Source organism: Tinamus guttatus, unplaced genomic scaffold, assembly GCF_059628265.1.
Source record: "Tinamus guttatus ecotype Peru unplaced genomic scaffold, ASM5962826v1 Tinamus_guttatus_pri_ptg000459l, whole genome shotgun sequence".
In the NCBI taxonomy this organism is placed as follows: Eukaryota; Metazoa; Chordata; class Aves; order Tinamiformes; family Tinamidae; genus Tinamus; species Tinamus guttatus.
In genome coordinates this window covers 4,475,942-4,490,610 of record NW_028288993.1, presented here as the reverse complement: position 1 = coordinate 4,490,610, position 14,669 = coordinate 4,475,942, and the positions used below count along the sequence as shown (strand labels likewise).

The following is a 14,669-nucleotide window of genomic DNA, read 5'->3' as shown; positions in this document are numbered from 1 at the left end:
AGGGCAGCTGCCCGCTTGCTGGTGAGCATCGTACCGGGAAGGCTTTCCTGGTAACATCTAATGAATAACCGGGATGAGAGACATGAGTCACTCAAGCAGTGCTACATGATGCCGTTCTCTTCCTATTTCCAAAGTCTCGGGGTATTAGTGTAATGGCAATAAGGATATTTTCAGAGTGACTGATCAGTAAAAGCCAATTCTGTTTTGTGGAAGTTGAGACTTCCTTTTTGTATGATAAGATTTCCTTTCTATATTGGCAGTTGTCTATGAATCTCCAGTAATTTTAACCATATTGTTATATGAAACACTTCAGAAAAAAAAAAAAAAAAACTATTTTAACTTTACAGTTATTTTTTACTAGCAGGTCTTAAGTGTCCCTCGGTCCTGAAGGTAGGAATAATGAAAACCCCCAATAACGGAAGGGCGTGAGCACCAAAGAGGGAGTGATTTTTCCTAGGCAGGTGTCCCTGAGGAAGGTTTTGATGCTGGGAAACAAACATTTGAGAAAGCCAGAAGTTTTGTGATAAGTTAATCTGCCGTTTTAATTCTGTTTAATATTTCCAGTAAAAAAAAAAAAAAGTTAAGATAAACAATTGGATTAATTCTTTGAATAGCCGCATGTGAGTTGAAGTAAGAGTGCCAGTCACAAAAATATCAGAGATAAAAATTTTATTTTACTGTGAAAGTCTAGAGCTTAGTTCTTATGTTGTATGTTGAGCTGCGCAGTGAGCCCTAGTATTTGCCATGTTCTTGGTAATAAAAGCACCGACTTTGCTATCAGATAATATGAACCTCCCATTAACAGAGAGAAATATGCCGAAAATCAAACGCTTTCTAAAGAAAAACAGTGATGTCCTGTGAGATTGTGTATAGCAAAAAAAAGTATCTGGTGCAACAAATCCCTGTGATACTTTATCATATCATGCTATCTTGCAAGGCTCACAAACGATTTTCACCTTTAACTGAGAAGCGTGGAAAGAATTAGCAACTAAATTTCAGAACGAACTGAATTTTTTCTTGAACTTATCATGTACTGAAGAAAAATGGATCATCCTAGACATAGAGAGCAGGCAAGAACTCCACTCTTCCCACCTCTGTCTTGTACAAACACATGGAAATTACAGCGAAAGAGGATCATGGGTCTGCCCTTCCTCTCTAACCAGTACAGTGTTAATAAATCTAAATATGGCAGTGTGTTAGAAAAGAGATTTACACCTAGCAATGTAAGCCCAAATGCTTACGAGTTGAAAATCTCTCCTTCTGATATCAGACATGATCCTTCTTCTGTATCATCCAGAGTGGAGTGCTTGAGAAAAATGTGCTGTTTTGGCGAAATGAAACCTTTTAAGTGACAGATACGAAAACTGACAGTCTGCATTTTAAATTATGGATGTCTTTTTTTTTTTTTTCTTCCTTTTAAGAAAGTTGGACTCCCCCTAATGGCCAATCAAAGCCTGGTGCAGAAGGTGTGATCCTCCATGACATGATTTGGAGCTGCTGGAACACACTTCTTCTTAAAGTTTAACCTGTTGAAATCTTCTGTGATTTCCATGATTGACTTTCCTTTTGTTTCTGGGAGGAACAGGTGGATTATTATCCCTGAAGTGAGAAGTATCCCCATAAAGATGAGGAAGCAGAACTGCCCCAGGCTCTCCTGCAAGGAAGAGCAAAACAGGAGGAGGAGATGAGCACAGCTTTGGCTTGCCACTTCTTTTAGGGGGAAGGGGGATTGTATTTTGCATCCCTAAGTAGCTAGAACTTGAAAAGAGTTTGTTGCATTTTGAACTTCGACAAATATCTGAATCTGACTGCAAATTTGGGCCCTGAGGAGTGGGCTCGGGGGCACGCTAGGCTGCTGTGGCGTGGCTGTCTCATGCTCTTCTTCCCCCCCTGCAGCCACCTCCGGAGCTAGCGCAGCGGGAGCATCCCAGGAAAAGTCACTCACCACAATGAACGGGAAGGTTGTGCCGATCACAAAGACCCCCAGCCAGTTGATGGCTGCACCAATCACAAAGGCAGCTGGTCTGCATGACAGCTTAAAAATTTCAGTCCTAATGGACACCGTGGCACCAGCTGAAAGGAAATAGGAGTAAGAAATATTAACTTGTTGATGTGCTTGATTGGCCGTGTGGACTGCATTTTACCTTTACACAGCCAACAGTAGATACATCTATCATGTGCTGTCATTCAAAGGCTTGAATGTGTTGCTGTATTTTAAAAGAGAAAATACCAGTAGCATCTTTTAAGCAATAAGAAACAATAATTTATTCAAATAAATTTACTGTGGTAGTTCAAGAATTAAGTAGTTTGCACTTGTAAATGTCTAACATCTTGTCATGATAAATGCTGCGTAAGGATGGAATAACAAATCTTATTACTAATAAGAATTTCCTATGTGGTACTGTTAGGTCAGCAGTGAATGATTCTCCTGGATTCACTTCCTGGGCATTTCAGGTGTGTTTTGAAGTCCCAGGACTTTTATGACAGCTTTGTTAGGGTATCAATTTCAACCTTGCCATATGGGAAGGAAGCATTTTAAAACAAATAGCCTTTTTAAGCTAAAGAGAAGCAGGTAGGCTGTATTAGGAAAAGAACCACTTCAAAGCAGGCCTTCTCCACTACTGTCCATGTGGGATAAGATGTAAAGGTATACAGTGCTGAATTTAAAACAGTCTCACTTTTTTTTTAAATCTCTCTTTTTTTTCCTCGATATTTCTAAAAAATCTTTTTCCTATCTGCATTTGCTCTACTTCTTTTCTTTATTATTTTCAGTGAGTATCTGATGACATTGACATTTCTCACTGATGACTGGATCCCACAATGTTTAAATGACTACAAGATTAGATTGCATTAATTTATTTATGCTATATGTTTATTCAATATTTTGCAGTATTTTCCCACCATGTTAATAAGATCACTTGACTTGATTCCTTTAATTCTTTTGAACTAAGTACTCACCCGGGCCAATGCCAAAGACGACTACAAACAAGATAATCAGGCAGAGGCTGCAGTATGGCATCCAGAAATACCAGTCCTAGGGGAGAAAAGAAAACCAAAAAATAAACAAACAAAAAACACCAATGCAAACAAACTGCTGGGTGCTATACAGTGACTGTAGATGAGAAATTGTTCTTGTATTTTTAGCCTTGTCACCTCATGAAAAAACCTAGTGTGTAGGAACTGGCAAGGAAACGTGGGCTACAGAAATGACACTGTAGAAAGGAACTGGTAGCCTGTCTCTAGTCTCTGGACAAGCATGTGCATTCCCAGTGTCTTCTGCACCAAAATTAAACTTCAAATTAATCGATTCAAGGATTCTGCTCTCTTTATTGTGTTACCTATCATGCTAAGAACTACACAAATGAACAAGTTTTCCTTCAACTGTCTTTTGACCTGTGCTGAACTGCATTTGTGCTCACTGCCTGATGAAATCGGGAATCAATGCTCAGGTGCCAGAGCTTTCTGTCCTCCTTGCTGAGCTCCCTGGGTCGTGTCAAAGGGGAGGCAGAAGTGCAGAGGGTACTTGGTGAGAGAGATCTAGGCCTATGTACAGACAAACTTGCCCTTCATAATATTCTCCTCTATCTGCCCCAGAGGATAAGCTATTAACACCAAAGTAATTTTGGAACTTCTAAGCCTTACGTTCTTTCCTTAGTAGCATGGTTCTAGCTGGGAGCAGAGGACTGGAAATAGAAGTGATAAAGGGATCTGCCATGACAAGAGCTTCCTTGCCTGTAGGGAGAGAGTCACTGTGATACCAGCCATCAGTAAAGCCATGATCCGGTAACCTCCTGATAGGAGCGTTTTCCTGCCCAGTCGCTCAATGAGGGAGCTCTGAGGGACAGAAGTCACACAAATACTCGTGTCAGGTTCGTAGATGGAGACAGAAGAACAAAATCTGATTCATTCCCACAGAAAGTGACTTACTTACACAAACTACAGTAGCTAGGAGTTCAGAGAGTCCAACAGAGAGGGACATATAAGAGATCATTCTTTCATCAAATCCAGCTGCCTGGAGGACTTCGATAGTATAGAAATAGATCTGAGGAAAGAAAAAATAGTAAGAGAGACAGCAAATGATCCCTTGCCCATTCCTGTGTGACACTGCCCTGGATAGGAGCTCCTAACCAAGGAGCATGATGCTCAGCTTTGGAGTGAGCAAGACTTCTGCACCCTTTTTGTAGCATTCACTTTATTGGCAGACAAAAACACTGAGAAAACAATATTATTCAATTACCTTACTAAAAAATAAAATGCTATGCTAAAAGGATCTCCAGCTACTATAATGTTAAAATTACTCCAGCTGTCTAAAAATTAGGTATATAGAGAATTGATTTAGGTGTTTTCAGAAACAGCAAAGTATATTATCACTTTTGGAGCACATCCAAAAAAAAAAAAAAAAAAAAGACTGTAAGGTATACTCCTCTTTCCCGAGACAGAAGAGCATGGCTGATGGAGTCATGTGGGAGTAAAATGGGTATCCTTTCTTTTTCAAGTGTCCTTGCTACTCTTTGGAGATGTGCTGAAATGATAAAGATTCCAGTCCAAACTGTGTTACACTCAGCTCTGTGTTTTTTTACAGATGTTGCTTCACCATGATGTTAGAGAGGGAAGAATATTTCAGACAGTCATAAAGCTGTGGCTCCAAAAAGATCCTAAGGAAGTGCTGAGGTGAGGAAGATGGAGAGAAGTGCAGAAGCTGCCAGAACAGTAAGCTGCTCCTTCTTTGGCTTTAAGGGTAGACTGAGCATCCCAGCAGATGCACCATGTGCCTTAGGATGCTGAAAGACACAGGCCAAAAGGCAGTAGCTGCTGGGATGAGTAACAAACTGTACTGTAGATTTTGCCGGTGAAGGCAGGGCTCATCTGTATCGGGGGGTTCTGCTCCTTTTACATTACTGCAGTTGCCAGAAATGGCTGTTACACAAGCCTGACTACTGAGGAAGGCAGTTCCAGCAAGGACCCAGAGCAGGGCAAAGGTGGCTCGCACGGGAGCCCCGCCAAGGCCTGCAGGCTGCTGCTGCAGCTATAAAGGAGAGCTGCCTGACACAAGGCAGTGCTTGGAAGAACTCTGAGGAAGAAGAGAGGGCTCCTGGGAGCCATGACATCTCATTTAAGATTATCAAAAAGTGTTTTGAGGCTTGAAGGGGGAGATAACACTCAACTGCACTGATGCCACATAGCTGAACTGTGGCAGTCACAGTAGTTAACATGTAGAGCTGCCAGCGGAGAGATGGTTCCTTTATTAGCTCCAGGACACTCAAGATCTTGGTGTTTTTCATTGTTGCCTTCTCTTTCATGATGTCTTCAATCTCTGCTTGGTGACATCCTTCACCCCAAAGCTGCCTTATGGCTGTGGAGAAGGAGAGTGAGATCTGCCATGTTAATTCATCTCTGTTGTTTGTTGACTAAGGAGTTTACTGAGCAGTTCATGCATGAGTCTGTCAGCACAGACATGCATGGGCTGTGTCTGTGGTGTGAGGCAGCAGTGTCCTATGGGGTGTCCCAGGGCCTGTCCCCTCTTGCACAGCCTGTTCAGAGGGGCCTAGTGGTTTATGTTCTACAGGAGACTATAGCAATATGTAGTAGGTGCTCACAGAGTCATTTTAGAAGTGAGCAGGGAGAAAACTATCTCATTTTTTCTCCCATGAGGAGACCAAAGGTTACAAACCAATCGAAAATCAAGTGAGGAACAGGAATCTGGAGCCCTCTGTTACCTTTCTTGCAGCCTTCCTGATCTCCTTTTTGCACGAGGAGGTATGGTGGGGTCTCGGGGAAGAAGGGCAGAGTGACCAGCTGGAGCAGTGCTGGAACTGCACAGAAGGCCATCAGGATGGGCCACAGAGACTGGCTGCCCAGCAGCTCCCTGGAGCAGAGAAAATATATGTGTGTAGAATTAAAGTTTGGGTTGTTTGAGGACAAAAAGGAATAGATAGAAAAGCAGAGAGGATGAAGCAAAAGGTAGAGGGGACCCAGAAATGAATTGGGTGGGAAATCAAATTTATTATACCTTTGTCCTACAATTTGCCCTACGGCTTTTCCCAGTGACCAAAAGAAAGAGGCAGTAGAGTTTGCAAATCCACGTAGCTTCTTAGGGGAAATTTCCCCAAGATATTGATGATGCAGAGGAACACATAGACCTTGAGGTGAGGAGGGAATTATAGGAGAGAAGAAAATATTTATAACCATTTGAAATAAAATTGCATACAATTAGTTAAGCAATACAGAGTGTAGCTGTCTCAAGCACTGAATGGTTTCTCATATGTAAACCCAGGTAGGAAGTTTTTCAGTACCAGATTTTCTACAAAACTGTTCAGTTCCTGGCTTCTTTCCACACTACAGTTTCCTTTCTTAAGAAATGTGGAGTTTGGGATATAGCCTCCTCGTCACGTATCTTGTGAGCCTGAGTGTATTTTAAAAGAAACAGAGCAGCAGGGAGGGGGTAAATTTATTTTTTTTTTGCAGTTACAAGCATGACCTCAGTCTTTTCTGACATGATTTTACAGAAGAGCTGCTATGAAACATTCATAGTAGATTGAAATATAAAGTGCAGTGTGTCTATTTCTAGGGATTTGAAGTTGGATTCTACATGATTTGAGGGGGACATGAGTATGTCCTTTCTGCCATCCATCAACAATTTTGGTTATTTTATGCAGAGTCAATATTTGCAGCTATTAATGAAATACTTAGAAACCCAGACTCCCTGTAAACTAGTCCAGGAACAAGAGCTTTTCTTTCCAATGGTGGTCACGGCCCCTCTTGTCTGATCTGAAAGCAACATGTTCTTCCTGTAGCTTTGTGTGAACACAAAGTGATGGAGGTAAGCAATCTCATTAACAAAAAATAGATCTTTGTGTGAGGGAGGACATTACAGGGCCCGTGTGTGAGTGTCAGTGAGCTCTGTACGACCTGCCAGGAGGGATCTGCTCGATTCTGCCTTGCTCTTTGGATTATCCCCAACAAGTAGTGCTTGAAGCAGGTTCAATACCCTTCTTGTGAGATACATACAGAGTCAGAATAAAATGTATTGTTATGTATTATAAAAGATCATCTGAGAATGGATCACCAATTTTAAGATGAAGAGTTATTTACTTTGAATAAAGACATAACATTATGGGAAATTCCTGCTGTCTTGTGGGAGGAATCACTCACCTGTACTTATGCCATACACGAAGCGTCCGATTAGAATCATCTCAAAGGATCGGGCTATTTTACTGCAGCCCATGATAAGTGCTGCTGTTATCATCAGCAGATTGTTGCACAGGAGACATTTCCTTCTGTAAGTGCAAGAAAGTAAGAGGAATTTTTGTAAATCAGGAGGGAAGTTGTTCTTAAACTCCTGGCATGTGGGATATTCCGGGTTAAACAATCTCGCTAGTTTTGTCAAATTATGAACCCCCCTCCTCTACTTCTTCTAGTAGCCCAGCCTCAGTACCGCATCCGGTGTGACAGGCTGGCAGTGCAGCTGATGATCCAGTGCCACAGGACAGGGGGAAGAAGCAGCAGAATCTGTGAGCACCACTGCCAACCTGGCTATATTGCAGCTATTGATGGGGCTGTGGACTTATGCACTGTTGTTTGGGTCCTGCCCTGTGTAGTGTAACCTGTCCTAGAAGAGAAGACAGATGGTCTGAGGGAAGTGCTACCATATTTCTTTATTATAAAGGTGACTATTTTCTCATTTCTTACTTTGCCATATCTAGTTGAAGACTGATCTATACTTTCACAGGAATACACAGTTTACATTTTGGAATCCTAAAAGTCTGCCTCACATTCAAAAATCCCAAGAGTCATTTCCTTATGTCAAGGTTTGATTGACAAATTGTCTTTAAACATACATACTTGCCAAACTTGACAGTCAAGTATCTGCTTCCTGAAGAACCCAGGAGACCTCCTATACCAGTGATGGACACGATTAAAGACCACAGAAACAAGAGGTTGTCCTGGTGGATGGGGTAACCGTATCTCTCCAACCAAGTTTCATTAATGAAAGCCTTAACATGCTGAGAAAGAAGAAAGAATTTTTATTAAGAATAACTGTGACTCCAGTGCATTTTTAATATATATTTAGAATATAGTTTCACTGCTTTAGGCAAAGGTACTACTTCAGGTCGACACTAGCAGTGACCATTTGTTCATAGACATAGTGAAACAGAATGTGGCATTTTCACTTTGCCATTAAAAGCAGTTCATCTCTTGTGTTATTGTTCTTTAAATATGAGAAATTAGGGCATGGATTTGTAGTGAAGAATAGCATGAATGTCCCTTTGGAGCTCTCCAAATGCATTTTGCCTTTTCCCTCTCTGAATTTTTGCTCTCAGAAACATACCAGTAATGCCAGCTTACACAGTGCCTCTTCAGTGCCAGTCCCTGGATACTTCCTTGCTCAGAACTTATTGCTGGAGGCTGAAAGTATCACTTTTTCCCTAAGGGGATTTCTACCTAATCAGAGTGCCTTCTCACAAAACCCCAGTGTCCTTAGTGGAAATATATTAGGATTTTTACCTGTGATGGTCGAGGGCGGGAGGGTAATACACATTTTCCTAGAGCGCTCGTCTACCTTACGAGAAGATAGGTAGAACTGCAAGACTACCAAACAGTAACACTGAAGCAGACACATGTGCTGTGATCTTAATGTAGGGGAGGCAGATTCCACTGCAGTCAGTACCCTTCTGAGGAACAGATCTATAAACAACAGACTGCAGGTTTCTCACTTCCCTTCTTTTTCCTACACTTTGTTGTGCTCTGCCTTACGAAGTAATATCATAAGGGGAAAGAATCATAAGAGGATAATACCATAATTAAACTTTTGCTGATTGACAGAGAGGAGCACCCTCAAGCAGGGATGTAGGCTCAGTGCCCCCGTAACCAATGTGCCACATGAGTCTTTGCCTACCTTAGACATGTAGGTGATTGTAGAAATTTGAAGACCAATTTGGAATGTTCCACCAATCCCCAGGATAGGGATCATTTGGAAGAGTCCATGGTACTGTACCTGCAGAGGTAGAACAAAATCTCCTGAAGGCTGTAGCCACATCAGGCTTTTCCTTAAGTGTGTCTCTCATTCTCCAGAGACGTGTCATTTGTTGAAATAATTTTCAGACAGGTGTGTTCCCTCTGCTTGCTGTGGTGTGAGGAGTACATCCCCCTGTGAGTTCCCTACATGCAGCTCAAAGAAGCGCAGGCTTGTTTGGAAACGGTTACATTTCCCTCCCCTTCTTGACCACTGGTCAACAGAGCAGTAAATTGAAGGTCATTCCGCACTCCAGGATCAACACGTGTGAGAATGTTTTGGAAAGAGAGGTCTTACCTTCCTCTCTGTGACCTGGATTGTGGCCATGTTATCTGTTATCTGCAACTCAGACCTGTGGCAACAATAGTGACCAGGCCATCTGTACCTGGAAAACTTTTCCTATCTAACCGGAGAGGCAGGTGCCGTGCTGGATACCCATCATTGTCTTGAGTAGTAGGCACTGATCCCTCAACCAAAGTTTTGTGTCAGAGCCTCTGGAAGTTGCTCAGAACAGCTGAAAAATCAAAAAGAAATCTGAAACCTGAAGCATGCTTCTCCAATGAGACAATCCATATTTTTACCTAGATGGAGAGGAGTAAGCAGAACAGTTCTGGGAGAGAAGCTCCATTATGCACCAAGTTTGCACCATCTCTGCTGTAGCAGAAAAGTGTATTTTTCAAACAGATCTACCCCTTATTATGTGGTCAGTTCTGAACTCTTGCCCCTCCTGTCTGTCCCAAGCAACAAGACATCTTAATCTCTTGGGAACTTTGAGAGCAAGCATCACACATTGTTTTTTTCCTGGTTTATTTCAGATGCCAAAAACACACAGCTGAAACTGTTCTTAAGACTTACTACACTACCACAGCCTTTGCAACACAACCCACTGTGTATAATGTGAGTGAATGAAGAATTAGCAGCTTTTCAAAGGTGCCTTGCCATATAACTCTTCCCTAAATTAGAGGTAGGTGTGCCCAGTAGAAGCAGGACGATGCTTTTCCTCCAAGAGGTGCTGTCCAAGCAGGAGGCACCTTGCTCGTGTGTGAGGCAGCAGCTCCGCGCTGAGCCGAGGCTCAGTCGAGCGCAGCCGCCGCGGGGACCTCGCTGCCGCAGGTGCCCACAGCCATCCCTCTCGAGACGCCGCAGCTTCCAGGGGCTGCCTGTTCCCTGCCTTTTCTGGCACTAAATAATGAGTAACGTATTTTTCAAGCCTATTTTTACAGCAAGTAGGCCTAGCAAACCTGTATTTTTCTGTAGAGGAAAACATTTAAGTTAAAATATGTCCAAGAGGGATGACAGAACACGTGCAGTGCAGGCATCCGTAATACCTCAAAACAGTGAGGCAGGACTGCTTCTGTGAGGCTTTTAAAGAACGGGAGCCTTGTTACAGTCACTAAGATACGATTTTGTTTCATTGCTGGTGTGCCAAAATACCCCAGGAGTAAATCCCCCCAGGCACTCACCATGTCTGCGAGGCAGCCGGCCGTCGCTGGCTCAGGGGCCGTCGCAGCCCGTGAGGTGCCGTTGTCATCACAGGGAGCTCTGTCTCTGCCGCTCGCGTGGCGGTGGGCAGCCCGCTCCCGCGATGAGGGTTAAATTTTTACTATTTTATCCTAACCGACTTATATTTACTGCAACTGGACAAAGTTAACACTGCAGGATTAAATATTTCAGGACAGAATTGCATCTAGTCCAGTCGGCAAGTGGAGAGGTTTCAAAGCAGAGGAAGTTTTGCATCTACAGGGTAGGCAGGGTTTGGAAAGGGAAAGGAGAATCGCTCAGGCAAGAAATCAGTTTTCCAGCTACAGTAAAATACTTCTGTGATACAAACTGAGCGGTATCTCATGCTGTAATCTATACAAAGCAAAAAGTACCTGGTATCTGATTTAGATACTTGTGCTTATTAAGAAATAAAATGTATTATTGTGTTTTAGTTTGGCAAGTACAACAAATATCATTTAATTGCTGGGAAAACAGGCACATGGCTCTGTTGGTCTTGAAGTACATTTAGAAAATTTCAAAGCTTGATTTGCCTGCTCTGAGTTTGTGTATCAGGTAGATATTAGGGAAGGGTATTTAGTGTTTGGGCATGAAGGGGATGTTCATAGGCCAGGAGGTGCGACAAGATAAGGGAGACTGTGCCCTGGCAGCGACTTTTGGAGCAAAATATCTGGTCAGGGAGGCTCCTGTTCCCTGCAGTCTGTTTTAGAGAGAGTGCCTGGAAGAAGGAGGTTTGCCTGGGGCTTCTTGTGTGTTGGCTGGTGCCCAGAGCTATTCCACCTTTCAGAATTCCAGCTTTTACTCCTACTCGTGCCCCCCTCCAAGGCTTGGGGTCAGGGCAGATGATGAGGATGAACCTCATGTCCAAGCTCATCCTTAGGACTTACACTTTCGGTCATGGAAGCACTAAATACAATTATTTACAGAGGAGTTTAGTGCCTGTTTGAGTCTGAAGAAATGAGGAGAAAAATGTTAATGACAAAACCTTGGTTACTTGTGTAATACCAACTATTGTCTATATAGCTGCAGAGCAGATGCTGTTTGTTCTGGCTTGCAATGGCATTTGGAATGATTCAGCATTTTGTGTTTTCTCTTAAATTCAAACAATAGTAACGTTTTGGACATACAGAAGTTCAGGTTGCATAGCTATCAACTCATTCCTCTATTGGCTTAAGATTTTAATGCTTCTTTTTCATTGCATAATGATTTTTATGAGATTGTATGAGTGTCAGGGATTTTTATGTGATAATAATTGCTGTACATCTTGCAAAATAATTACTGAGGGTTTCGAATAGCACAAATTCCTCATCTTGCAGTGTAGTTGCTGTTAGATTTTGAGGTCTCCCTTGTGATTCAGAGCTGCAGTTGACTGTATAGTGTGGTACTGTTTCAACTTATCAGCGATTTTAGGAGAAATTATGCACATGGAGAAACTTTCAAGTGCAGTGAAAAATGGTTCACAGCCTTTTGTTGGGCCCTGTGCACTGATTCAACAGCCAACCACCACATAGCACCTGCTTTGGACTCTGCTGTAGTCCTTTCTATTCATACTTCCCTAGAGCTTTACTATGTTGCGGTTCTTGTAAAGGAATTATTAGTAATTAGAAATCAAAAGGCCTTAAAGAACTGAGAAACGACATTCTGCCATTTTCCTCCTCCTGCTCCCTCGGAATGGTCTCTTTAGTGTGGTGCTTATGTTGCCCTGGGCTTTCCTCCAGTTCCTGGGAAAGTTTACAATGATAGCAAAGAGGTTAAAAGTTAAGAATACCAAATAAGTAACTGAGGAAGTAAAGTAATAATTGTATACCTTGTGACGCAAGGAAAACAGCTCTGTTCTACCCAAACTGCAAAGCTGACTGACTGGGGAAAAGGAGACAGTTCACTCCTCATGTCTATTTCCCTTAACTCAATCAGACCTGGATTTCTTTTTCTCCACTCAGAATACTTCAAGAGTACCAGAGCATCTTACGTAAAGCAAAGGCCTGTGTAAGGCTGAGCATTTGGGAGAAGGCTACGGTGTGTGACTAGGACATTAGGACAGCTCAGCTTCCATAGGGGAAGTTCTAAGGAAGTGGAAGTGATGGCTCGGGCAGAGAACAGGGAGAGGGTCTTGAGCAATAATCTGCATGGGCACATGAGGCTGCTGGGACCAAGGTGCAGGACTTGACAGTTTGCCACGAGTGATGGCAAGATTCAAGTTACTGGCAGTCTAAACCCAGTTTGTTTTGTCCCTGTGACATGAATCCCGCAAGGCTTTAGGTGTGAAACAGTGGTAGGAACAAGAGTTAAAACACGTCCTTCCCTGGAGGGAGAGAGTAACTGTGAGGATGGGCGGCACCAGGACCATTGGGACGCTTCCACAGCAGCGCCTGCCTGCCAAACCACACAGCAGAAATGGTCTGGGAGAGCAGGAAAAGCACCGACTTCACTCGAGCTACAGCTCCGAGTACAAACTCAGCAGCAGAGCAGCTTGCGCAGAGCAGAGTGGGGAAGAATTCACAGAAGCCAGGCCCTAGTGCTAGGTATGGAATAAGGCCTTCCCAAACCCAGCTGTGCAAGCATCTCCAAAGTATAAAAGCAGACCTGGAAAATACAACAGGGGCAGAAACTCCCACTGAAAATAGCAGATTGCCTGTGTGGCATCACATTTAACGTAAGGACACCTGAAGCTGGACCTACAAAAGCGAAAATCTTAATGATGGATGGATTTTCGAGGGGAATATGAGGAATTCATCTGAAGCCTTTTTGTCTCTTTTCACTGTTGCTACAGCTATTCCAGCCCTGCTAGAACTCTGTACTCTGTTTTGTTAGATGCCAACTACCAGCTCTTGATAGAGATATTGACTCTGATATATGGGCCAATACTGAAATAAATAAAAAACTGAAATGGGCAGCTTCTTGGAGACAGTCCAAGAACAGTCACTGAAGTAGATCAGAACAGTCACTGCAATAAATCAGAAGCGGTGACACAGAGGAGAATGTTGAAAGAAGAAAGGCTGCTTTCATCATTTTTTTTTTAAAAAAAAAGGATAGATGGGGTGAATAGTTAAAAATAGTTTAAGGAGTTGCTTACACAAGTAGGAGGAATAGGGTTAAAGCATGGGGTTAAATCAACAAGCAAACATTAATATTGCTGAGTTAATTGCATACGATCTGGTTTATCAGTAACTGCAGGAGACGCAGCAATAGCAAGTATTTGGAAGAAAAGGCAAGGGAAAGACCTCCTCAGGTTTAGCCCATAGGGCTGCTGCAACCTGGGAGCAGAAATGCTTGAGATGGAAGGTTTCCTGAAGCAGTGAATTAGAGAAGGTGCCTAGCAAGGCTCCCCACGGTGAAATAGCTTCTGGGGCTAAGTCAGAGTGAGCTTGCCTGAGTTTAATAAAAGAGGGACAGAGGGATCCAAGGCTTGTGCCTGGCATAGTACTGTGTGACAGGGCACTGCCAGCTTTGAGCACTGCCAGTTCAGGAGTGATAGCACTTGCAGTTGCATCACATGGTGAAGTCTGTGCAAGCTGGGGAGAAGAACAGCTTGGGAGAAAATAAGTGTTATATATGTGTTTCCATAGCACTAATGCAGTTTTTATTTGTAAACCAGCAAAACAAGCATTAGAAATTCTCCTTTAAAAGCACTATTTAAAAAGCTGCAAGCTGTATAGGAGCTTTCCCACAGAGAATAGCAGTGGCGCATGTCTATTTGCATGAAAGCTGTTTTCATAGTCTTGCAGAAAATCAGGCCCTATCTCATAGTTGTTAGTATTTGATGCTTAACGCAATGCCATTATCAAAACATGGGTACATGAGAGCAAAGAGTGCTCTGTTCTCCCTTGTCTAAGATGCTTCACTTGGCTGTGATAGGGTGCCATCCTTCTCTGGGGTTCCTCCTGTCCTCTGCAGGGTTTTCAAACTCAGGACTTATATCCTGACCTCAACTTCACGCTGAAGCTGGCGGGAGAGCAGAACGCTGGAACCCACAATCTGCCATTAGAAAGTGGCCTACTTAATAGGTAATTTTACAGGGCCTTTTTGAGACATATGGCTTCCTTTGCAGACATCTGAATTGTGATTCAGATTGCATTGCAAGCTGGTGTCACTTGCATCTGTGAGGCTGACCCATCACATCACTGCTGAGGCAATGAGGACATGTGGTGCCCTGATG

General features: G+C 42.9%; 1 protein-coding gene across 1 annotated transcript; it reads right to left on the bottom strand.

The window, feature by feature from the left end:
* Nucleotides 1-1,200: 1,200 nt before the first annotated feature.
* Nucleotides 1,201-9,340, bottom strand: LOC104570390 (solute carrier family 2, facilitated glucose transporter member 11). Its single transcript, XM_010217393.2, has 12 exons — nt 9,311-9,340; nt 8,897-8,995; nt 7,843-8,003; nt 7,153-7,277; nt 6,011-6,140; nt 5,718-5,866; nt 5,166-5,353; nt 3,932-4,042; nt 3,733-3,834; nt 2,959-3,034; nt 1,946-2,073; nt 1,201-1,654 (listed from the first exon to the last, which is right to left on the bottom strand). The coding sequence occupies exons 1-12, from the start codon at nt 9,338-9,340 to the stop codon at nt 1,448-1,450; spliced, it is 1,506 nt and encodes a 501-aa protein (XP_010215695.2). The 3' UTR covers nt 1,201-1,447.
* Between the last annotated feature and the right edge of the window lie 5,329 nt (nt 9,341-14,669).

Bases quoted from the DNA above. Each gene is read 5' to 3' on its own strand.
- LOC104570390 (XM_010217393.2), bottom strand. From the start codon at position 9,340: ATGGCCACAATCCAGGTCACAGAGAGGAAG. The intron at 8,004-8,896 runs GTAGGCAAAGAC...CTTCTTTCTCAG, and splicing joins CAATCACCTACATGTCTAAG to CATGTTAAGGCTTTCATTAA. The intron at 3,835-3,931 runs GTAAGTAAGTCA...TCTGTCCCTCAG, and splicing joins TCCTAGCTACTGTAGTTTGT to AGCTCCCTCATTGAGCGACT.